The sequence below is a fragment of the Misgurnus anguillicaudatus genome, chromosome 16, assembly GCF_027580225.2.
Source record: "Misgurnus anguillicaudatus chromosome 16, ASM2758022v2, whole genome shotgun sequence".
In the NCBI taxonomy this organism is placed as follows: Eukaryota; Metazoa; Chordata; class Actinopteri; order Cypriniformes; family Cobitidae; genus Misgurnus; species Misgurnus anguillicaudatus.
Window position 1 is genome coordinate 16,225,336 of NC_073352.2, and position 26,665 is coordinate 16,252,000.

Here is a 26,665-nt window from a genome sequence, read left to right on the forward strand (position 1 = left end):
GTATAACTACTCGTCTTAAATAGGAAAAACGTTGATGTGTTTGGTCACTTCTAACTTTATCTCTAAATGGTACCATTGAATGAATGGGGCTAAGCTAAATGCTATCGAAGCGTCGCAGCTCGCTCCAGCGCTTACGTGCACGCACACAGATGATAGAGGGATGTATCAACAATTCTTAGTTAAGGTAATAACATATTTTAATATTGAAAATGAGTAGACTATTCCTTTAAGCTACATTTAAAGAAAAGTTTTATGTTATTTTACAATTTTTTTGTTTAAATGCAGCTTAAATAAATTAATTGCAACCACTTACATTAAAAAATTGAGTAAATTGAATGAATCATTTCTTTTCAGTGTGGTCCGCCGTCAATTATTCCTTAATTGATGGCTTACGTTTCTTTCCCACCACAGAAAACCACCACAGGTTTATCAATGCCATCAAAAGTATTATTTTGTTTTTGTTTGTTTGTTTGTTAGGATTACATGTCAATTCAAAGCGCCGCCCTTATTGTTTACCATGTGTGGAATGGTGTGCTGTGATTTGTTGAGTGTATTTATTGCAGAGAAGAAAGAGTGGCGCTTGTCACAGTTTGGAAAAAAGCGAGAAAGATGACAGAATAACACGGCGGATATCGGATTTTGCGTAAAATTTACTTTTTAATACTGACCTGATACAATACAACTTTTTTTATGCCATTTATCACGTTTTGGAACCAAACTCTTCAAAAATTGACCATTTCTAGCACAAAAAAATGATAAAAGCACAAGAATTTGTATTTTTGGTTAAACTGTTCTATTATGTATGCGTTTTCCCTGTATGCCTCACATCAATACTGCTTAAACCTTTTTGTCCTTTGGGCCACTAGAACTGTCCACACCTTTCACCCCTAGAAACATCCCTTCATGACAGAAAACGCATGTGTAAAAAGAGAGAGAGAGAGAGAGAGAGTTTTAGTGGGTCATGAGTAACCTGAGCCGTCTCAGAACACAAGGTCAGCACTTCTCCTTCTTTCATTTTTGTCCTGCCACTCTACGATTTTTAAAATCAGATATTCATCACAGCAGAGTCACTCAAACAATTTACCTGAAGTGCCGGTGACACAAAAATCAATATCCGTGATGTGCCGTTTCTGCAGCATAAACAGAAGTTGACGCGAATGGCTTTATGTGCGCGAGGGGAAAGGCCGGCGGTTCTGCTGGCCGAGGGTGGCCGAGAGAGGGGTGTCACGCAGGGCCGGGTAATTTGTCAAATGGCTTTCTCGTGCTTTCCGTGGCCAGATCTCTCCTCTGCTCAGCAGTCAATATCAATTTTTTGAGGTGTCCCAGAACATGCAAGCGAAAGGTCAAAATTAAAAGAAAGGGGAAGGGTGGAAGGGGACATAAAGGGAGAGACTGGAAGCAGAGAGAGATGTTGAGAAAATGAGGGGAGGTGAGCGTGAAAGGCTCTAGACAGGAAACTGCCATTCTCACACTTGGTGGTGTGTGGGATATTGATTTTTTATGGTTAGATGAAAGATAGTATGTGCTTGTGCAAGCTCTTTTGAGATCTTTCTGAACAAAGTTATCTTTGTATCTGCTTTTATATTGTCACATATCCTGGTCTTAAAAATAATAATTAAATATGTGCATAAATGAGAAAATAGGATGTTTTGATTATTTATATTTATGACAGGAATCACCTCCTATTGTTTTCAGTTGACTGCCTGGATCCGACCTGCTCCAGTAACGGGATCTGTGTGAATGGAGAGTGTCACTGTAAGCCGGGTTGGGGCGGACCCAACTGTGAGCTGCCCAGAGCTCAGTGTCCAGATCAGTGCCACGGTCATGGGGCTTTTATCCCAGATACAGGCCTCTGTAGCTGTGACCCCAACTGGATGGGCCCTGACTGTTCTGTTGGTCAGTCTGCATGTTTAATCTAATCTTTATAATACTGATGTATCTTGGGGTTTGTATGTGTTGTATGCATTGCTTTTTTCTTTCTTTCCCTCTCAGAGGTTTGCTCGGTCGAGTGCGGCACACACGGCGTGTGCATGGGCGGCTCGTGCCGCTGCGAGGAGGGTTGGACGGGTGCGGCGTGCGACCAGCGCGTGTGTAACCCGCTCTGCGTGAAGCACGGCACCTGTAAGGACGGCAAGTGCGAGTGTGAGCAGGGCTGGAACGGAGAACACTGCACCATCGGTAGGCAAACGACCAACCGTGAACCAGGCACTGACCTTTTCCTGATCCATACATCTACCATTACACCAACTACTGTACACTGTACATGTTCTGCCTCTACTGCTTATGTTGAGTCCCTTTTATCTGTGTCCTGGAGCTTAACATGGTTTAGCCATTTGCATTTACATTACATTTATGCATATGGGAGACACTTTTATCTAATTAAAAATTTTTGGGTAATCTCCAAAAAGTTGCTACAGGTATCATCTAGGACTGATCCAACAGGATGGGGTATATTTTTTATATAGAGGGAGAGAGGAAGGGTGTACGTTCTCTTTATTGAAATACATAAAGGAATTTATAAAGAGTATTTTTTATTATTTAATTTAAAATAAGGATCATATATGCGGCCCACACACTCACATTTGACTACATTTAAACATACAGCGCATATCTTAGTTAAAGGACTAGTAAATTTTCTTTACTCACCACCATGTCATCCAAAATGTTGAAGGCTTTCTTTGTTCAGTCGAGAAGAAATTATGTTTTTTAGGAAAACATTCCAGTATTGTTCTTATTTTAATGGACTTTAATGGACCCCAACACTTAACAGTTTTAATGCAGTTTAAACTTGCAGTTTCAAAGGACTCTAAATGATCTCAAACGAGGCATAAGGGTCTTATCTAGCAAAACGATTAATAAAATCATTTTAAACCACAACTTCTCATCTTCCTCCGGCTGTGTGACACGCCAGCGCGACCTCACGTAATTGCGTAATGCCGTGAAAAGTTCACGTTAAACACATTTCCGGACCATTTTAAACAATAAATTGACACAAAGACATTAATTAGTATCATTCCACATACAACAACGTCAGAACGGTCCTCTTTCTCAACATTTGTAAACACTGGGGCGTAGTTTCGGTATGTCATCCGTGACCTCTTGACGTGATGACGTATTACATGAGGTCATGTTGGCTCGTCACAGGACCAGAGGAAGATGAGAAGTTGTGGTTTAAAAGTGCATATTTTTTATTTTTCATTCCAAAAATGACAATCGTTTCGCTAGATAAGACCGTTATGCCTCGTTTCAGATCGTTTAGAGTCCTTTGAAACTGCAATTTTAAACTGCATTAAAACTGTTAAGTGTTGGGGTCCATTAAAGTCCATTAAAATGAAAAAAATCCTGGAATGTTTTCCTCAAAAAACACAATTTCTTCTAAACTGAACAAAGAAAGACATCAACATTTTGGATGACATGGTGGTGAGTAAATTATCTGGATTTTTTTAAAGAAAATCGACTAATTCTTTAATTGCTTCAAAAATATATATACGTTGATTCATATTACAAGCACATTTGATGTGTCGACTATATTTAGCTATAGTTTCTTTTCTAATATTACATTGTCATTTAGCAGATACTTTTATCCAAAGTGGCTCGTGCTTGTGAAACATCAGAAACAATTCGTCAAACAATAGCTGCAATATCTTTCCTACCTCACTGACAAGTTCAAAGTATAAGCCAGAGCAGAAAAGAAGAAAATGCTTAAAATAGATTTTTAATAAATAAATAGAAACTGCTTTCATGGTTGGTTTAGTTAGGTGCACATATAGGGGAACATCCGATATAGAACCAGTATAGAAAAAAGCAACTATTACTGCCCCCAAAAAAATCTGTACACCGACAACAGTGTAGTGAATAAAGGATGAGTGTGAGTTAGGTCCCAGGGGGAGCATTGACTGTTTATAGGAAATCGGAACGCAAACAAGATTCAGCATGCATTTCTTACATTCAGTACAAAGATATCTGAATGGAGTCAACCCCAGACACCCTTGAAGGTACACAACCTCTTCTGAGCACACATTTATGAGACATCACCTGAGTATTCAGTCTGAAGACACAGGGACATGATGTCCTGTCAGCTGGGTGATCTCATTAGACCTAAACTGTGATGTGAACTGTGAACAAAACAAGTCCAGACCTTTTTGTTTAAAGATTATAGATTAGTCTGAATAAACTGCACATTTATATAAACAGACATCAAATGTATAAAGGTGCTGTCTGCTCCCCAAAATTTGTTCCAGCACCCGTGGTTTAGAAAGTATAGGAAATAAGAGAAGCTGTGCGGGTACAATGGGGCGTGTAGTGGAGGGGGGTTATTGAGAGCAGACTTATCCGAGTTTGATCACGCCTCAGACGGCAGCGGCAGGTGTGTGGGATGCTGGGTAATGATGAACAGCCCTCGTGGCGGAGCAGGAGCTGATAAAAGGTGGAGGTGTCTTCACCCTGTTAAGTCACACCTCGGTTTGGCCTTGAGTTCTTCCTCTCAAAAATAGACACTTCTTGTCTCTCATCATCTGTGCGTGTCTGTGTGAGCATGTTTGTCTGTCTGTCAATCCAAAAATGACACAAGCGACAAAGACTACGCTAGGCTGAAAGCGCTCTGCCTTTAATCGTTTTCCCCATTGTGCCGCGCCAAGACGGGAAGTCTGTCTGGTTATTGTCATCAAACCTTCTCTGTAGACAAAAAGCCTTCCATCTTTTTAGTTTCCATTTTTGTTTCTCTGAATTTTTCTGTTTTGATGTAACTGATTTAAATGAAGCAAAAACTGCAAAGAAATATATCACTGTGTCTGCCTGTTATGACACCTTTTTGTTCCCTCTGCATGTCCTCTCTGATGCAGACTTGTGGGATGGAAGTAATGAAGGTATTGTACCTCGTCGTACTGTGACTAGTGCTAGCTGCACTTTAGTCTGGGTGTGAGCAACCCCGCTGTCCCGATAGCTTGGCTTGCATAGAGATTGTGTGCTTTTGTTCGTAGAGTAGCCGTGGTGGAGTAGAATGTCATGCTGAGTAGGTTTATAGTGCAAGTGTGTGTTTGAAAACGTCTGTGTTGATTATTCTTGTTGTCTCTAGAACTGATATCTGTTGACATTTCTATACTTTAGAATTCGAACCTACAACCTTATGGTTGCCAGATATTTACCTCTAAGCCTTTTAGATGTATGATATGTGTAATTAGATCTAAACTGCAATCTTTCATTCACATGTGATAATATTATCTGTGTTCGTATGAAAGCATACTATGGACGAGAGTATTTATCTCCATTCCAACAGGGTTCAGATTTGTTCCTGCCACTTTATTGCCAGAGAACAGCACCATAACCTTATTACAGACACAATCCACCTGGAGCAATCTGGGGTTAAGTGCCTCGCTCAAGGGCACAATGGTGATGGCTCTTGACTGGCTCTTTATGGGAATTGGAACCAGGAAACTTACAGTTAATAGCCATAAGCTTTAACCATTACATAGTAGAGGAGATAAAGGGTGAGGCAGGTACAGTACATGATTCCCATAAGCATGATGGAAGCGCATACGTTTCAGCTGGACGACAAAGACTGAATGTCATCAGGTTCACATCATCTTATTTTTTATTTTCATCAAGTCTGTTTCAGACATTAAAGAGGACAATGCAGAGTGGGAACAAAGGCATCCCACAAAATGTTTTAAACAAAAGCATCATAGCTTTTTACTTTTTTTGATAGGGCACCAGTTGTAGTCCTGGATCATTTGGTGATCTCAGATAAGACATGACTAAAGAAAAATAAGAAATAATAAACACTGTATTTATTAAATAGTTTTACATTTTGTTTAAAAAAACCCGCGTGCAAGTGCCTAACAAATAATGGTCTTTTGCTTGGTTTATATGCTGGGCAAAGATTAATCGCGATTAATACAAAATAAAAGTGCTTTTTTCATAATATATGTGGCTGTACTGTGTGTAATTATTATGTATATTTAAACACACACACATACATATATTCATTTTAGAATTGTATATAATATTTATTTTATATTAGGACTGTCAAAAGATTAATCGTGAATAATCGCATCCAAAATAAAAGTTTCTGTTTACATAACATATGTGTGTGTACTGTGTGTAAATATTATGTATATATAAATACACACACATTCATTTATATATTTAAGAAATGTTTGCATTTATATACGGTATATACATTTATATAATTTATATTATATAGAAATATAAATATTGTATATATAAATATAACAAATATTTCTTAAATATATACATGACTCTGTGTGTTTATATATATATATATATATATATGTCATATACAATATATAAAATATATATATATATATATATATATATATATATATATATATATATATATATATATATATAGTATTTATATGTCATATACAATATATATATATATATATATATATATATATATATATATATATATATATATATATATATATATATATATATATATATATATATATATATATAGTATTTATATGTCATATACAATATATATATATATATATATATATATATATATATATATATATATATATATATATATATATATATATATATATATATATATATATATATATATATATATATATATATATATATAATATATATATATATATATATATATATATATATATATACATACACATGTAAATGTTTCTTAAATAAATACATGAATCTGTGTGTATTTATACATAATAATTACACACAGCACACACTCATATATTATGCAAAAAATAATTCACTTTTATTTTGTATGCGATTAATCGCCATTATTCTTTGCCCAGCACTAAAAAAACCATCCAAAACAATCCAACATCAGCAAAGGGGAGCTTAAAGGAACAGTATGTAGGGTTGTGGTCAAAACTGGTACTGCAATCGCAAAACTTGTGGCTAAAACTGGTACTGCAATCACACAACTGGTGGCCAATACAAAATGGCAACATAAACATCAGTTGAGGGCTGCAACTCCACTTTTTAAATGAAAATATCCTGGCCGAACCACTGTTGTCAGTGATATAAGTATTTGAAATGTAAATGATTTCTTAATGTCTAGTGATATATCAGGGCCATTTTATGATTCATTGATATAAATTTCTTACATACGGTTCCTTTAATTAACAAATTTGAATGTGTATGTTGTATGATTTCTACCATAGCATTTTTACCCACAGAATAAATAATACAGATTTTTTCAAAATCCACTTTGTACACAGTGTGAATTGGCATAATGCTTCTAGCTCTGCTCTACCTGAGGAGCGAAGGTCATTACTGTGAGTAAAGAGGATCAAGAGGGAGTCGATCCTGAGATAAATGTGAAATTTCATGAGCCGTTGGTGCAGAGTGGAGGGGTCAGGAGGAACAGGCTGCATTTTTACTGCGCATATTTTGGCACGCAGGGCGCTGGACCAAAGGAGACATGATAATGACTTTGTCTCAGCACCGGTGTGAGTTACAGCTCATAGGATGAATACTAATAAGGGGCTTGTGTTTGCAGGGATAATGGCGAGTTTAACTGCAGTGCCATTCTGATAAACACTAACAAAACGTATTCTACTTATATGTGTAGTCAGGTAGTTTTAGAGACATCTAGCGGTGAATTGCAACCAACGGCTCTCCAAAGGTCACCCGTCTTTTTTGAAATGTATAGTAAAGTTACGGTAGCCACCACAGGACAAACACGTAATCGTCTGAGACAACATAGTGACAAAATGCACTCTATAGTACAGTTTGTCCATTTAGGGCTACTGTAGAAACATGGCGGCGACCATAGATATGTATAAAGGCTAGATGTCTCGCCCGCGCTGCTGGCCAATTGAGTGGAATGTCCGCATTTGGCGGCCATCTTGCCGCGGGCAGTTCGCTCACTCGTAGCATTATGTTTAGTGGTGCAGGTATTTTTTTAGATTACCATAACTTGCTTCATTTTTTACCGATTTTCAAACGGTTTGGTTTGTTATAAACATCAATGATGTACCTATGACACTGCATAATTATACTAAAAAAAAAATTTTAAGCATCCAGAATTATAGCCACATTAATAAAGTTTATAAGAAACTAAACCGTTTGAAATTTGGTATAAAATTGAGCAAGTTATGGTCATTTAAAAGTACCTGCACCATTAAACTCAATGCTACGAGTGAGCGAGCTGCCTGTGGTAAGATGGCCGCCAGGTGATGACGTAAGAGACTCCGCCGTAACACATCTAGCCTTTATACATATCTATGGCTTTATACCACTATGTAAGGGGACCAGCGGTGTATGTCAATTAAAATGGCAGGCAATAAAAACACTTGTTTATTGTGTAAAGTCTTTACACACGACTAAAAACAAAGTTAAGTATATTATATTGCATTTCTGTCCTCCTAAGTTTTACACATTGCACCTTTAAGTGCACATTTTTATTTGTCCAAATGACTTAAGATTAACGTTTGCTCAATGCATTGACTTTGTATGCTAGTGTATCCTGGGTAGATGTGGATTGCTCTTGATCAAATGCATGATTGGCTCTTGAGTGAAAACCACGCCAACCCTGGGTAATAAAGCATGCAAGACAAATGCAACCCAGCTTTAAATGCATGAAATAAATGCATACTATTAATGGAATTATGCACCACTATTAATATACGAATAGTATGAAAGAAGATTTAATGGCTTAAAATAATCTCTTTGTTTGGTCAGATGTCCAGATTTTATTTAAATTAAGATTCTCTGCTCTCGCATGCCTATGCTAAAGTTAGGATGATAAGATGAGATGTTATATGACTTTGTAGTGGCATATGGAGCAATAAAGCTGGGGATAGCCCAGACAGAGGGTGTATTATAGGTGTTCACTCCCTGTGGGATTTGATCTGGCTTTTCCTAAGGCATGTTTGCAGGATTTATGAATCTAACCTTTATTTTATGACCTTTACAGGCGAGAGGGCTGCAGGCCAGCGGACAGGAGAGTTAGGTGGAGGATTGGCTTTTTCTTTTACACATTCTGCCTCTCTTAATACCTCACCTTTAAGACATCAATCATTGGCTTTTTCTTTCTTTCTTTCGTTTCTGGTTTATTCTTTATATTTTTCTTTCTACCAATCCATCTGTCTCTTTCTATCCATCTCTCTATCCATCAGTGGCTTACTGTTGCTATGCGGTGCGCTCCTTTCCCCATCTCACCTTTGGCGTCTCTCTCTTTTACCGTGTGCGCTGACCCATAACTCAAGGCAATTTCAGCTCCTTTTTAAGTAGATTACAATAGAGTCAACCGGCATTACTTTAGCCAGGTTCCTTAATAGTTTGTGAAATACCACTTTATTCTAGTTAGTGCGCTGAAAATCGACTGGCCTTTGGCGTGAGAGGGGCTGCTGCCCAATGAGGAAGATCAATGATCAACATAGATTTTGCTCTCGTGGTGTTTCAAAAGTATTTGGCTGCTTAAAATGGCAGCTTTATTTAAAAGGCAATCATTGCTAAGCGACTTTTCTCTCAGCTCAATATTGCGTAGCAATCGATGCATAGCAGGTTGTTAATGTGGCATCTGAAGGACCTCAGACATTTGAAAATTACATTAATTAAAGCAACATTTGATTTGAGACACAATAGCTCACCGCGTCCCAGTGCTTGTGAGGTTTTCACACTCCGTCCCATTTTCACTTATCACAAATCATTTGATGTGTCACCTGCGCTGGGTCAGCTGCCAATAACACTACAGCCCTGTGGTTTCTTCTGAAAGGCTGCGTTTCTATGGTTACCATAAATCGAGGCCATGACACGCTAACAAAAGTGTTAACTATGTTGGAGACTGAGCTCTGAGGCAACAGCGATAGTTTCTGATGACAGCGTGATATTTTTCTAATTCACTAATATTGAATTTAATCCAGTTTGAAAACCAGAAATTTAAGTAGATCTGATCACGTATTTGCATTTGCAAAGGAAAAGTTTTGAAAATGGCGCGTCAGTTCTTCAGCGTGAGATGAACATGAAGCTCCCGGGTCACTTCCACGGTCACGAGTGCCGACCCACAAGCCATCAGTGATGATTTCAAACAGAACGGAAATTGACTTCAAGGTGGAGCCATTAACTCAGCAGGAAGTCAAATCACTGCCGCTGTTATCGGTCCCCCGCTGGGAGCCGCATACAGTGACTGCTTCCGATTCCATACCGACTATGTAAATGAAGCTTATGACCCTAAATTGTTTTGAAATTGGCCTTTTTATTTCTCTTTGCATCTGTTTGACAGGCTCACTTTCTGTCACTACCTGAAACTTCCTTTAAAATATCACATCAATCTTGCTTTGAGCTCGAAACCGACGTGACAAGGTTGTATTTCACTTCTGTCTTTCAGGAAGCCTGTTTATCCCCCAACTGCATGCATTAAACACCCCCGCAAACACTTGATGCCAAAAACCTGATGCATTTATCAATGCACTTCTGTTTCTCTTTTAAAAAAATGCCTTTTAAAGTATACCTCTTACTAGCTTCTTTCCCACACTGTGATTTTACTTTAAGGTCTCTGGTTTTGTCTCTCACACACACACACTGACCCGCGAAGGCGTCCTAATCTGATCTGTACATCCCGGTCTCTTCTAACTTCATTCTTACATGAGAGAGCAGTCCTCTTTATCCAGACAAATCAAATCAGCTACTGTAAATGAACAGTCTGAGAGTAGATCTGCTCTTAACAAATATCCCCTCCTGAATGGATGAGTTCGGATAAATTCATTTCCTATACCAACAGCAGCTGTCATTGGAGAATACTGTATGGTAATTTAATTGCTCCCGGAGTTTGAACTGATTTGAGGTGTGAATAGTGATGCTTTTGATATTTTTGCATTGAGCGCATTGGAGGCAGATCCAGTCTGTGCACTGATGCATGCCTACAGTACATAGTAATGGCTTAAATTTAAACACATTTTAATATTAAGTAATAACATTTGCATTTCATATTCATGTCATTGTTGGGGTTTTTGACAATGCAACAGTTTGTTTTTATTTATTTATGCAGTCTTCATGTGAATATGTTTTGTCTCAGAACTGTTTGTGTAGCATAGAATTGGGCACTTTCCATATAGGATGGGGACAAATATTTGCCGTCTTTCAATTGGCTAGTGACAGTTTATTACCAAAATTCGTGACATGCCTAAATGCAAGTTAAAATTTCTAGTTTGTGTGTTTTGTTACTTTCGATAAACATAAAATAAACCAAAATAAATAGGCAACATTTAGAGAATTAGTAAATAAGTAAAACTACTGCACAGCTGGGTACAGGGTTGCAAATTTGGCCTAAATTAAGCTGTCACTCATCATATAAAACTTAATGTGTTTAAAGGGCACATTATGCAAATTTTTACGAGATGTAATATAAGTGTCAGGTGTGCCTAGAATGTGTCTGTGAAGTTTCAGTTCCAAATACCTCACAGATCATTTATTATAGCATGTCCAAGATGCCCCTATTTGGGTGGGAGCCAAAAAGCGCTGTTTTCATGTCTGTACCTTTAATTAGCTACTGCCCTCACTCCCTTAAGGTACATTCACATTAAAAGCGACTTTGTCGCTGTGTGTCGCTCGTCTCTTTCAAAAGAGGCGTTTCTATATCTGGTTGTCAAAAACAAATGAGTAACATCCACTCCAGTACTGACAAGACGGATGACGTGAACTCCCCTGCTTCGTTCTCATTGGTAGTCACTTCTGAATGTCGCTCATAATTTGCATAAAGTTCTCAACACGCCCATCCAGCCGTCAACGGTCACTGTCGCTCGTGTCGCCGGATGCCGCCGAGCTTCCATTGAAATGATTGCATCGCTCTGCTACTGCTGGTCGCTTATAATGTGAATGTACCTTTACTAACAAGGAGAGCGCTTTTGGTTAAAATAGATCCGATTTCTGTAAATACTGTATGAGAGAATAATATATTCAGTCGCATTAGCGATACAACGTACTAACAGTTAGAAAAGCTTTTGGCTAAAATTAAACAGTCAGTCAGTGGCTGTAGGCGGGGTTTTATCAGTGTGACATCACATTAACAAGAGAATCAAAACAACTGCTAATGAGACTGCTTTGGTTTAATGGGGATTAGAAAAAGGAGAGGGTGGATTTTTTTTCTTTGTAGGGTTGTTGAGTTCACACACTGCTAACACATTTATGTCCAAACACCTTGTAAAAGTGGATTTTGCATAATATGTGCCTTTTAAAACTAGAAACTTTTCATGTAAAATTAAAAAAAAAGAAAGTTATGGCACTTATGCTTATGGGACACCAAAGTGCCCCCTGATTCTGGAAAGTTCAAATAGGTGCGAACAATGTCAACATATTTTTATGACCTGAATTATTAATCAAATAATGAAAAATCTAAATAAAGTATTTGAATTTACTTCCTTTATAAATTTAAATACTGGATTATTTGTAACCAAGGCTTAAAAATCTGGATATTATTTTAGTTCTTATCAAACTTTCGCTTTTTTTCATTCACATAAATTATTTTTTGCAGATGGCTGTCCTAACCGCTGTAACGGGAACGGCCAATGTCTGTTGGGTCAGAACAGCTGGCACTGTGAGTGCAAAACTGGTTGGCGGGGTACCGGCTGCAACGTTGCCATGGAGACTTCATGTGCCGACAATAAAGACAATGAAGGCGGTAAGATTTTCTATTGTTTACTCTGTAAGAACTTTGTGGCCAAGATAAAGGAACAGCCACATTCCCAAGTAATTGCTCTTTTCTGTGGCATTAGTGAAATCCAAACAATAAAGACTTATTAACTGAACCACCCAGTCTTTTATTACTTAGCCACACATCTATTTCCAACCCATTAGCTGAACCAGAGGTTGGTCTGTCAGACACAAAAAAATCAGTGTTTGATAATGCCACTTTGCAAGACAGTCAAGTCATCTATCGAACATTGTCTCTACACGTTAGCTGGGATCTGAAAAATTATTTTAGCATCAAACAGATATCGCAGAACAGCTTTACTATTCTCCATACTTCATTGAAACGTTTACATTTCACACACTGATGGTTGTTTGAGGTTTTGTAGATAAACCTGTCATCTAACCAGACGTGACATGAAATCTACTGTATGTACGTCTGTCTATGATTATTTGGTTTGCATAATTCAATACATTTGAATCGAATATTATAGCAATTCTCAGAACATAACTACTGTACAGTTGGACTGGTGATTTTATAAGCGATTATATTCAAAGCCTAAAGGTGAGAAAAAGAAGAAAGCACATTTTGAACCCTACGGTAAATTAACGAAGCTGAAATTCAGATCCACCGTCATTGTGTTCAAAATGTACAGGAACACTTTGATGCAAAAGCCATTTCATCAGAGGAAGAGATAAGCGAGAAATCTTTTGCTGGCTTAGTCAGCTCTGATTGATTGTGTGCTATCGTAATACGACATTACTCATCATATTTCTACTTCCTGTCTTCTAGATGGTTTGACTGACTGTATGGATCCAGACTGTTGTATCCAAAGCCCCTGCCAGAACAGTCCACTTTGTAGAGGGTCCAGAGACCCCTTACAAGTCATTCAGCAGGGCCAGCACCCCGAGCAGAAAGTTCGTTCCTTCTATGACCGTGTCAAAATGTTAGTGGGCCGGGACAGCACGCACATAATACCGGCCGACAACCCTTTTAACGCAAGGTAGTGCACAAAACACAATCTGACATTGTTTACCAGGACTATTCATCATCGATCCACCACTTCTGAAATCCTGAATTGGCTCTTTAGAAATGTGCGCTAGACTGCATGATTGAAAGTTTGGCTGGTTGACCGTCATTACTTCTGGCATGAGCATTAGAAAATGTACACTGACCTACCTTAGAAATGAAATTCTGTTTACTGCCAGCTTACTGTATATGCACAATTGAGCCAGACAAGCACATTTTAGATTAAGGTTCATCTGCAGTTTGCACTAAAAGATGTGTTTGCGTTGAAATAAATAACAGTATTAATTTAAATCCATATGGCACAGTTTGCACACGCTTTAACTGGACTGCAGGTGCGTAGTGCGTAAGATGCAGCTGTTGAAATATCACCCGGGTTCATTCAAAGTCAAAGTCAGTTATTGTCATTTCTCAAATACCCTTTTGAGTACAGACATGGGATCTGCTGAAAGGACATCGAGTGCCAAAAATAACACTGCCAGATTTGTGTTCTTTCCCAAACCTGAGCTATTTTTAAACAGTAGTAATTGTTGTCTCTTTTTACTGTACATCTGTTTTGAAAACCTGACAGATGTGTTGATCAGTAACAGTTTTTGGGGTCTTTGAACATCAAATTTGCTGTTGTTGTTTTGGATTTTTTGTTTATTAAGCACCTGATGTCTTGTTTCTTTGTTTCCACCAGTCTGGCATCACTGATCAGAGGTCAGGTGGTGACTACAGATGGGACCCCACTTGTGGGGGTTAATGTGTCATTTGTCAAGTACCCCCAGTATGGCTACACCCTCACACGCCAGGATGGGACGTAAGTATCTTCACGTTACTTCTACGCCGAATACTTTATTTGTGCTGCCAAGCTTGTTTTTGGGACGTTGTTGTTTACATGAGCTTCCAGTGATTCTGGAAGCTGCATACTAACCAAACAAATCTTTATTAGATTCATTTAGAGTCGCATAAACTCCATCTTTCCATTAAAAAACTGCAATCTATCAAAACAATGAATTATTCCTCCCAGCCAAATGGAATTGTTAATGGTAAAAGCATTCAGGATGTAATAGCGCTATCAATAACTGCGAAATTTTTTCCACTCTGTTTGTCTCGCTCTGTTTTCATTAGGTTTGACCTCATTGCCAACGGTGGAGCCTCTCTCACCTTACGCTTCGAGCGGGCGCCGTTTCTGAGTCAAGAGCGCACGGTGTGGCTTCCGTGGAACATCTTTTATGCCATGGACACTTTGATGCTGAAGACGGAGGAAAACACGATCCCGAGCTGTGACCTTAGCGGCTTTGTGAGGCCTGATCCTGTTGTGGTGGCCTCACCCCTCTCCTCTTTCTTCAGTTCCAGACCAGGAGAGAGATCCATCATTCCAGAGACTCAGGTGAAAGATGAGATCCTCAGTTGTTACGCACAAAGAGCTTCATTACTGTAATGACCACCTTGATGCATTTTTGCAGCGATGGGATTCTTTAATTAGAATTTTATTACGTTTCACTTATTCATTGCATTCGCTCTTTATTTCTGCTCACTTCCGCATCACAAATGTTGCTCTTGTTCCTTCACCATTTTTTCTTAATAATTTCTCATTTTCTTTTTCTTTAGTAAATTGTTTGACAGGTCATTAACCTGATAGCAATCACAGGTCAACCGTCATCTACCATCTTCACTTTAATTATCATATTGTTAGTTTCTAATTTTTCTCATCTTTGTACGTTTTTATAAGTCTCTATTCAACCTTTACTGATTTCTTTTTTTCTTCTTTTGTTGATCTGAGAAAATCATTCACCTTCTAAAAAAACATGCTGTAGCAAAACTGCATATCGCTACACTTGTACGCCTTAGCATTCCTGAAAAAGGCAAAAAAAAGTTAAAAGGACACAAATTGTACCTGCTGTGTTTAGCTTTTAGTTTTTGAGTTGTTGTATCTGATGAATTTTTCACGAAATTAATTTTTAAAGAAATTATGGGTTAAAATGGCATTAAACAATCTGAACGTACAATCTCAAATGTATCATACAATATCCTGTATAATGTAGAAAATACTCATCAGTGAAAATATAAGCTTGATATCATTATAGCTGAGTAAGGCCAGGTCAAAAATAAATAATGGAAGTACTATAAAATAAAAAATGAAATAAATGTGACAGTGGACCACAAAACCAGTCATAAGGGTACGTTTTTTAAAATTGAGATGTATACATCATATGAAAACTGATATAATCTAATATTCTTCTAAATATCCTTTCAATTGATGCATGGTTTATTAGGATAGGACAATATTTGGCCGGGATACAACTATTTGAAAATCTGGAATCCAAGGGTGCAATAAACAAAAATATTAAGAAAATTGCAGTTTAATGTGTCCAAAATAAAGTCCTGAACAACACATATTACTAATGATAAGTACATTTTGGATATATTTATGGTAGGAAATGAACAAAATAGCTTCTTGGAACATGATCTTTACTTAATATCCTATTGATTTTTGGCATAAAAATACCCACAATTTTGGAATAAAAACTGAACCATACAATGTATTGTTGGCTATTGCTACAAATGAAGAGATTGGTTCCAAAACGCAATAAATCTATTTTGACTAGATGAAAACCACTATTTTACAAACTTTCACATAGCATCATTAGGTTATAAAAACATAAAAAATTCAAATCCATAATTTGATTTTCAAAGATTTATTATAAAACTGTTTCATTTTTCCACAAAATGCAAGTTTTTTTTTAATGCTATAAATCTATTGAATCAAAATATACATGTGCATTCATCTTTGCCATGTTATAATCATTTAGTTGGAACACACTGATTAAAAAAATAAACATTAATGGCATTAATCAAAACACTTACTTTGTCATATTAAGAACACTGTCATTGCTGCTGTTATCCTTGGGACGTCGTCGCCGAACTTTTTTCACAGCGATCAGCTGTTAAATGTTCTGGTCCTGCTTGATTTTCGTGGGCTTTGAGTAAAATATTGGAAAGTTTTTCAAACAATCCCCTGTGGTAAATATGTGTGGGCATGACAGAAGCTTGATGCTGTCGGGAGAACAAGCAACAGCCGGCATTTTTCCGTCTCCCGAGTGCCTCTCGCATAAATTATTAGATTTTGATGGTTTACGTTTTTTCCCCAGCACAGAAAGCCACCACAGGTTTACCAATGCCAACAAAAGTATTATGTTGTTTTTGTTTGTTTGTTGATCACGAAGTACAAAGTAGATGAGGAAAACTAGAATTCTGTGTTTATTCAGCGCACCGCCATTGTTGTTTACAATGTATGGAATGGTGCGCTGTGAATTGTTGAGTGGATTTATTGCGTTCTGCAGAGAGGAGTAGTGGCGTTTATCACGTTTTGGGAAAAAAGGGAGAAAAGGTGACAGATTAACACGGCGGATATTGGATTTTGTGTAAAATTAAGAAGTTACTTTTTAATACTAACCTGATACAATACTGATTTTGGCAGTAACTTTTTTTATGCCGTTTATATTTTGAAACCAAACTCTTCAAATATACTGTACCCATGCGACTTATGACTGGTTTTGCTGTCGCAATGTCTAAGACTACTTTGATGTTCCATATGCCAGCCTGGATTTCGCAGACAGAATCGCGCGCACACACACACACACATTCTGATTTCCATGTTTTGTGGGGACCTTCTATAGACGTATTCCCTTCCCCTAACCCAAACCCCAACCGTCACAGAAAACTTTCTTCTATTTCACATTTTCAAGAAACATTATTCTGTTTGATTTATAAGCTTGTTTTCTCATGGACCTTAAAATGTCCCCACAAGGTCAAAAATGTACTGGTATTCCTATCTTTGTGGGGACATTTGATCCACACAACGTGATGATTACCTGATTAATTAAATCAGTTTCAAGTAATAAACTTAAGTCATTCTATGTCCACCAGGTTCTTCATGAGCAGATTGAGATTCCAGGCACCAGTCTAAAACTCTGTCACCTCAGCTCACGGACAGCAGGTTACCGCTCCTTGCTCAAGATCACAATGACCCAGGCCGTGGTGCCTCTCAGCCTGGTCAAAGTCCACCTCATGGTTGCCGTGGAAGGCCACCTCTTCCAGAAGTGGTTTCATGCATCACCCAACCTTGCCTACACCTTCATCTGGGACAAGACCGATGCATACGGTCAGCGGGTCTACGGCCTGTCAGATGCAGTGGGTAAGCTGCTTTTACAAAATCATGGATTTTAGCACTGTTGGAACTCCAGCAACATTTACGTTTATGCAATTGACAGACGCATAAATCCAAAACGACTTACAGTGCATTACAAAGTATACATTTTTATCAGTATGTGTGAGTTGTACACTGCGCAAAATTTGGTATCCAGGACCAGAACTATTCCTTTCCTACATACTGTAGCTGTGATGCAAGCACAGCAGTTAAACGGGGATGGTTAATGGGTCCTCGTGTTTAATGCTGCTCTGCTGAGAGAACACAGTGAGAGTTTGCACATCACAGGGGATCAGCACTCATATGTGTGAATGTAGGACTCTGGGATGCTGTCTGCATTTACAGTATGAAGCATTCTGCCTCACAGTCTCTTTCAAAGACCCCCACAGGCTCTGAGAACAACTACAGATACCTAATGAAGTTCATCTTAGCTGAGAAAAAATGCTGAATACGGCACTCTGTCTTTAATTCTTGGAATTCCTCTACCCACAATTCCTTTTGCTGATCTGTCATCTACTGTACACGGTCATACATGCTCACCTGCCTTATGAAAAATATCTCTTTATGCATTTATGGTAATTGATTCATGAAGTTCTTTTCGTCGCTTTCTTGAACCTTTCATGAGTTGCGATGACTCCGTGGCATCGTTTCAGATCTCACAGTTCTGTTTGAGAAGTGAAAGCTGGAATCACGTCCAGCCGCGGGGTGTCTGAACAGATCGTATTCACACTTCACAGAGGTGCTTTGTAGTGTGTGAATGCACCCAAGATGCTGTGATTGGTAAAGGCTTGCACGGACCCTTACACAGTATATCGTAGTTCTGCCAAGCAGTGCATAAAGCCAGAAAGAAATGTTCACTTCCAGGTTTTTTTTTATATATAAATTTTCTGCACCTTTTTCTGGGGAAGTCTGCAGAATGGATTTAAGTGTAACTAGCAAAAAGCATAATTACATTAGTCAAATGATTTGCCAATAATGAACAGGCGGGGATAGGGAATGAGTAGATTTTCTGGCATTAAGAAGTAGATTTTCTGTGCAGGCCTACTTACAGCTTAGAGTTGCATTACTGTGTGTGTGCGTGTGTCTTGAAATGCTGAATTTTTATTGTTTCTCTAAATTTGCTGGCTTTTAATTGAGCCTGTGGTTTTCAAATAAATATTTATATGCTGCCTCGCTATTTCCCAGCTAGACTCCTCATCCAATCTGCTTCATTGTATGTAAATTAATCATCTCTAATATTGGCCTGTCATGTAGTTAATTAAATGTTGTTTTGATGCATTTCGCGTGCTCTCTCTTTAATTTCTCGTGCTCTCTCTTTCTGTCCTCAAGTCTCTGTGGGATATGAATATGAATCATGTCCCAGTCTGGTGCTGTGGGAGAAGAGGACGGCTATGCTGCAGGGCTATGAGCTGGAACCTTCCAATCTGGGCGGCTGGTCTCTGGACAAACACCATATACTCAACCTGCGCAGCGGTATGAACCTTATTCTTTCACACGTACGCTAAACTAAATATACACTATAGCTACACTGCATGCAGTTTTACTGTGTATTAGCCCTTATCATTATTAGAAAAGTGATTTAAAGATGACATATGTAATTTTTTGTCTGCTGTCTAGACAAAACATTCACAATGCACTCACATCATTTTTTTTTGTGACAATGATTTGTTCTGCTCAATGATATAATAAATAAATGAATAGTAAATTAAACTGATAATAATACAGATGATAATATTGTTATGAAGCAATGATAATAAGCAAAATAATAATAATACGACAAAATAATAATAAATTAAACAGATAATAATACATATTTGGGTAGTAATAATTATAATAATAGTAATAATAATAATTAGAATATCATGTATATTATGCAATAATAGTATTTACAATAATAATGGTAATGCCAATGATAATTCTATGGATTGTTATGGTTTTAGGATTCACATCATATTTAAAAGCTAAGCTGCAAAATTCAGAAATCATCACTGTGTGGTGTTAAAATTATCAGCACATCAATATGTCACCGCCCACATTCATATATCAATGTCAATTCAGTATTGATGAAATACTGAGGTCGTTTACATACTGTAGAAGAGCCAAAAACCACCTGACAAAGTCTCTAGGGTAAAGATAGAGGGTTGCTTTTTTACCCTGTGGCCAGTTGCATAAAACTTTAAGACTAGCTTTAAAAGTTAGTCATAAATTTTTTTCTTCGAGACTGATCATAACTGTTTTAAGTATGTTACATAGAAAGGTAGATTGGTCTAATTTAAATCCAAATAATAAGACTGATTAGCCCTAACTAATTGCTAGTTAGTCAGAATCATACTTAAGACGCAGTCTTAACGTCACGGCTATGTTTATGCAACCGGCCACTGGAGTGGTATGACTTTTTTAGCACAACAAGTTTTTGAATCTTTGAGTCTTTCTTTATGAACTGGCTTTTATTTATACTGACTTAAAATAAGATGTTTGCTTGTCACTGATTAAATGATATAGCAGTGGTTTCGATTAATCCATGACTATTTAAGTAGTTTTAACAAACAAACCTTACAAAAAAAAACATTACTGGTATATATTTTTAAGAAACACTTCACTTTTTTGAAAATAGGCTCATTTTCCAGCTCCCCTAGAGTTAAACATTTGATTTTTACCGTTTTGGAATCCATTTAGCCGATTTCCGGGTCTGGCGGTACCACTTTTAGCTTAGCTTAGCATAATCCTTTGAATCTGACTAGACCATTAGCATCGCGCTCAAAAATTACCAGTTTAGATATTTTTCCCATTTAAAACTTGACTCTTCTTTAATTACATCGTGTACTAAGACAGATGGAAAATTAAAAGTTGTGATTTTCTAGGCAGATATGGTCTCATTCTGGTGTAATAATCAAGGACTTTGCTGCTGTGGTTGCAGCAGGTGCAATGATATTACGCAGCGCTCGAAAATAGTTTTGTTACCCTTTGGAAAACCCTTTTTTGTAACTTTTAATAGCAGGGGACTCTTTTCAGGCACTGCGTAATATCATTAATAAAATATCGGAACAATATGGTCATTTTTTATGTGCGATGCTAATGGTCTAATAGGATTCAATGGATTATGCTAAGCTATGCTAAAAGTGTTACCGCCAGACCCGAAGATCAGCTCAACAGATTCCAAAACAGTGAAAATCAAGTCTTTAACTCTAAGGGAGGTGGAAAATGAGCCTATTTTCAAAAAAAGTCGAGTGTCCCTTTAAAGCGTAACTAAACCCCTGGTCAGAGCCTTACTCCACCCACTGACAATATTTGAAAAATGCAAGAAAAGTGGGCAGATCCCAACGGAGATAGAGGGAAGGAACTAAGCTCGTACCAAGTGTGTGGTGAGATCGTAACAAGGGCGTGGTGAGCTTGACCCTGCTTACGTCACGAGTTATTTTTTGGACCCAACATCCAATAGGAAAATTCAACTGCAGTAGCCACCGTTCAACCTGAAGAGGGCAGCACTTAGACGTTTTTAGACCATATAATGTAGTATTGAAACACTTTATATCCAAATGTCAAAAAACTTACTAAAATCAATGAACAGCACTAATAAAGCATCATTCTTACAAATCATTAACTAAAAAAAGTTGGTTTAGGGTTTAGTTACTCTTTAAGATATGTCAGTGCAAGTTGTTTTTAAATGAAGGCAGCCCAAACATGCATTTCAGTCTGTGACTAGGATAAACCCTGTCCAGAAAACCGTCCCAAAGGTTTGGTCAGATATGGAGGATTGGGAATGAGTCACATTCTCCCAAATTGTGTGTAGATATGATGCCTGGCTGCTTATAGTGGCGCAGACTGTCACCTTGAAAATAACAATTTAATAGTCCAGAAATGTGCTTTAAACTCTCAAATCCAAGCTGCTTAATGTTTTTTACTGAAAATGGCTCCTTACATTTCAATAGATATTATTGTTTATGTGTGTTTTGTCGTTTAACACAGGCATCCTTCATAAGGGCAGCGGCGAGAACATTTTTGTGTCCCAGCAGCCACCCATCATCACAAGCATCATGGGTAATGGGCGTCGCCGCAGCATCTCATGCCCGAGCTGTAATGGCTTGGCTGATGGAAATAAGCTGTTGGCACCTGTAGCCCTGGCAGCAGGCATTGATGGCAGCCTCTACGTTGGAGACTTGAACTTCGTCCGCAGAGTTTATCCCAATCTCAATACTACGCGCATACTAGAGCTCAGGTACTGAAAAAATGGCCTAGTGGAGACTTTCGTTTTACTACGAAATCAAATGTGCATGTCATGTATTCATTTTTTTAAAAGTTATTTGCACATACTTTGCATTTTAAGTATGCATTTCTTTATATTTCCTATAGAAACAAGGATTTTCGACACAGGTGAGTCCTTTATGTTTATTTCTTTGTTACTATTAATTGTTTCTGTTTGATTATCCATTTTATATTGTAATAGTACATTACAATACTGTAGCAGCTTATTGCATAAGTGCATCTCTGACTTCTCCATAATCTAATTTTTCATAGTAACAACCCAACCCATAAGTACTTTCTCGCTGTGGATCCAGTCTCTGGGGCTCTGTTCATCTCTGATACAAATTCTCGAAGAATCTACAAGGTGCGATCGCTTACCGGGGGAAGACTGCTGCCAGATAATGCAGAGGTGGTGGCGGGCACGGGAGAGCAATGCCTGCCCTTCGACGAGAGGTGTGGCGATGGGGGCAAAGCCATAGAAGCCACCCTCATGAGCCCCAAAGGTGAGACAAAGAAAGCACTGGGTTTAATTTAGCTTGAAAGTTTTCAATTGATTATTCCCCTCACGTCACAATAATGTGCCATCCCTGTCTTACACTCATATGAGCCTGGCTGAGGTGAAGAAACATCTCTTTGGGCTGTCTTTACATCTTTTCCTTTGTAGCAGTGACACCTAACATGGATAAAAAGAGTCGTATCCTCCAGCTGCTTTTACAATCACAGGGAACATTCAACCTTAAGCTATTAATTAATTTCTAAATGTGCTATGGGGAGAGCAAGTCTCTGGCTTCGGCTATTGAAGTCTCTTGATATTCTTTCTCTCTCTTCCTGCCTTTATCTGTCTATGATAATGTTATTTAACGTGCTAGCTCTTTTAACTCTACAATGATACGATGATACAGCAGTTTTTGTTCTGAGGGAAACCCATCATAAGCTTATTTTACAAATTAGATTATATTAATTATACTAAAATAAGTTGAAATAAATTTTTGCTTTCTTATATATTTCTTATATATATGAGATATTTCTAATTTATTTTAAGATCCTAGAATTTTCAGTTTATTTGATTTCCCAGGTTTAAAGTAGTCGTAATCAACTTAATTTTTGTATTGTGAGGTATTAATTTTCGCATGAAATGGAATATTACACAAGGAAAATAGAAGGTGTGGCTTGTGTTTTTCCACTGTGAATGGATTAACTGGTGAGGTTAACAGAGGCTCAGCATTTGATGACATCAGTTTGATGGCTTGGGCAATGTTCACATTATAACAGATTGTGATAAATGCATAAAATGGGGTTGTTAGACCCAAATATGTACAGTCACAACCGTAAACAACCGAACTGCATCCGGGTTTGACAGCTGTATTCTGGTGCTATGTAGCCAAACGTCTACGTACGTCTGTGAACGTAGTCAAAGAGTCGCCAAAAAGGATGGAAGTACATTTTAAGATGAGGGCACATGAATTTAAAAGAAATAATAATGAGTCGCACGGATAAATTGTTTATAATGAACACTACAATATATTTTATTAAAAAAAGGATTGTAAGTTTTGATTTCGTGGGGACTTTAAAGGGCACCTATTATGGCCTTTTTACAAGATATATATAAGGCTCAGGTTTGCCCAGAATGTGTCTGTGAAGTTTCAGCTCAAAATACCCCATGGATCATTTATCATCCCTACTGAAAAATCCATCTAAGACCAGCATAAGCTGGCTTTAGCTGGTTTAAGGTGGCACTAGCTGGTTACGCTGGTCCTCCCAGCCTGACAAAGCTGGTCATACTGTGGGTCAGCTGGTCTTCCAGCCTGACCAGCTAAGTCCAGGAAGACCAGCTTAAAAAAAGTGACCAAAACTAGCTAGACCAGCTTCCTACACCAGCAAAACCATCTAAAACCAAGCTGGGAGAACAGCTAAAACCAGCTCACCATCATGCCCCTATTTGGGTGGAAGCAAAAACGTGTCTGTTCTAGTGTCTGTACCTTTAAATGCAAATGAGCTAATGCTCCTCACTTTCCTACAAACAGACAGTGAGCACTTTCAGTTAAAATAGATCTGATTAATACAGTCTGAGACAATAGTATCTTGTGGACAGAGTATAACTCGCTGAGGGTGGAAACTATGGTAATGCAGGACTGTAAGTGGGTGGGGCTTTATTAATGTGACCTCAAATTGATAAGAGAATCAAAACAGCATGTCTAATGAGTCTGCTTTAATTTAATGGGAATTAAAAACAAGGAGCAAGTGGATTTTTTCATCGTAGGGTGGTTGTGTTCACACACTGGCAACACACAGTGGCCCTCATTTATCAAAAATGCGTACACCAAATTTCCAGCGTACACCTGGCGTACACCCAAAACCACGGTGACTTTGAGATTTATCAATATGGACGTTGGCGTACGGCACGCTCAAATCCTACGCCAGCTCAGGAGGTGGTCTACGCACATTTTGAGTTAGTGCAGAAATGTGCAAACACTTCCTAACACCACAAAACGCACTGACAAACTAAAGTATATGATATATTATGACCCATTGTAAAAAAACATAGTAATTATAAACTTCAGTGTTTATTTTTATGCAACATGGACTTCAATGTTTAATTTGTGAGACTTTACCAAAGCATTTTATTTGTATGTATTCCTTCAGTTGAAAGCCTATCCGCTTTACCTGATGTTTCAAAACGAGCATGTGAACGGACCTTGGTGGGAGCGGAGTTGAGCGGTGCGATAATGTTACCATAAGAGCGCCTTTCCGAAAATTCCGCTCGCTCAGCACCACTCGTTGAACCCAGAACGCCCTTTAATAATTTGCTAGTTCGAAAATCTGTAAAAATGTCTAGCAATAAGTTATGGAATTTAAGCAATGTAAAGTAAAAATCAAAGTTAAGATTGAGCAGGAAGAAAAAATTGAAAGGGACTGCGGAGTAAAAGTTAGCAAATATTCTTCCTGGAATCTGAAGCGGCACATTGCAGGAAAGCACAAGGATGTGCTACGAAAACATGGTAATAATGCATCAAAAGGTAAGCTAGTTACATACCATTCGATGATAAATAAATACAGATGAAGTAAGGTAAAATGCTTGTGTTGAATGGAGCCGTAAATCCGATCATGATGACATGCGGACAAAATTATGGCCACGAATTATCTTTTATGCTACATTATGGACACTCCTTTTTCTTATTTAGTCTAAAGTATGGCCATAAATTTAGAATTTGTTCCCAATATTCAACAGTTTGTTCCTTGGGATTAATTATTATAATATTTCGTAATTACTATTACAATTATTATTACTTCAAATTATGAATTAGCTTAGTAAAACATGTGGATTTCGTGGAAACAAATTGTTAATTTGAATTATATCCGGAGCTCCGTATCAAACTGGATCTAAGATATAACTATCAAACAACTGTATGTAAATACAGAACAACACACAACAAAAGTTACTCCATCATTTAAAAATATTATTTTAAAAAACTTAACTGAACCATTAAGCAGACATAGAATTTAGATGTAGGCAACAGTAAATAATAATAATAATAATAATAAATAATTATTCTTCTAAATATCAATAAGCGACATTAATAATAAAATAATAATAAAAATATTACAAATTGTCATTCAATTATTAATGTGTCTTTAATCCCACTCTTTAAACTCCCAAATAAAACAATTTTGTTTCTTTTCACTTTCCCGGCTTCTCTTCTTTGCCGTCTTCCGTGTCTCCATGGCATAAAATGAGTGCATGGGGGAGGCGGAGACTTGAATTTATATGGCCGTGTTATTCTAATGACGATCGTTTTCGGCCGCAACATTTATGAAGGGCAGGTATTGTGTACACCTGAATTTCAAAGGTACGCACAGCTTCATAAATCAGGCGGTAAGAGGAGTGTAAGCATAATCTTCCACCAACATATACAACCGTTTCTACACAACAATGATAAATTAGCGCCATTATATCCAAACATCATGTAAAAGTGTATTTTGCATAATAGGTGCCCTTTAAATCAAGTCCTACCTTCACAGTGTGTTTTGTGGAAAACCAAGTATAAGAAACAACTTAGAATTTGAAGTTACTGTAGATACTTTAGAAGTAAAATCCAGGTTTGTTTAAAAAAAAAAATAGCCAGTCTGGCACCAAACTGTCAAATGTGTCACGTTGTCACATTTTCTCTGTGTGCCGTTAAGTTTGAGCTTGTAGAAAGTGAGTAGAGAGGTGGCAGACTACACAGGCCTCATTAACAAATCCCGGAGGACTTTACACCGTGAAAAGGCTCAGTCAAGTGCAATCAATCTCTTCCCTTATGCTATTTGTCTCTCTGTGTGTTTGTTCAAACTCTTCTGTGTATCACACACCTTCACAGGTCCATTCAAAAGTGAGCAGCTTCCTGTCAGAGCCTCGAAATATTCTCATCTGCTCTGCCTTCTATCTCTGATAAGAGATTGACGGTGAAGCGACGTTTGACGGACGTGCGTTATTTGGTTGGTTATATAGGGCAGGGATTTGAAAGAGATAAAAGAAAGATAAACTTAGACCGGGTTGAGACTAGATCAGACATTCACCGGCTCTG

The 26,665-nt window shown here is 37.7% G+C and overlaps 1 protein-coding gene across 10 annotated transcripts in view; it reads left to right on the top strand.

Annotated features, from left to right (window-relative positions):
- tenm2a (teneurin transmembrane protein 2a) overlaps positions 1 to 26,665 on the top strand; it is a 361,970-nt gene that overhangs the window by 324,773 nt on the left and 10,532 nt on the right. For 8 of the 10 annotated variants that reach the window (XM_055177252.2, XM_055177251.2, XM_055177255.2 and 5 more), the window contains 12 exons: positions 1,696 to 1,896; positions 1,993 to 2,178; positions 4,842 to 4,865; positions 12,482 to 12,628; positions 13,430 to 13,640; positions 14,346 to 14,465; positions 14,777 to 15,038; positions 17,579 to 17,846; positions 19,188 to 19,331; positions 21,825 to 22,074; positions 22,209 to 22,229; positions 22,374 to 22,603. In XM_055177252.2, coding sequence (XP_055033227.2) covers positions 1,696 to 1,896; positions 1,993 to 2,178; positions 4,842 to 4,865; positions 12,482 to 12,628; positions 13,430 to 13,640; positions 14,346 to 14,465; positions 14,777 to 15,038; positions 17,579 to 17,846; positions 19,188 to 19,331; positions 21,825 to 22,074; positions 22,209 to 22,229; positions 22,374 to 22,603 — 2,064 coding nt within the window. The remainder of the gene's footprint in view (positions 1 to 1,695; positions 1,897 to 1,992; positions 2,179 to 4,841; positions 4,866 to 12,481; positions 12,629 to 13,429; positions 13,641 to 14,345; positions 14,466 to 14,776; positions 15,039 to 17,578; positions 17,847 to 19,187; positions 19,332 to 21,824; positions 22,075 to 22,208; positions 22,230 to 22,373; positions 22,604 to 26,665) is intronic. The other 2 variants (XM_055177253.2, XM_055177260.2) reach the window with 1 other exon arrangement.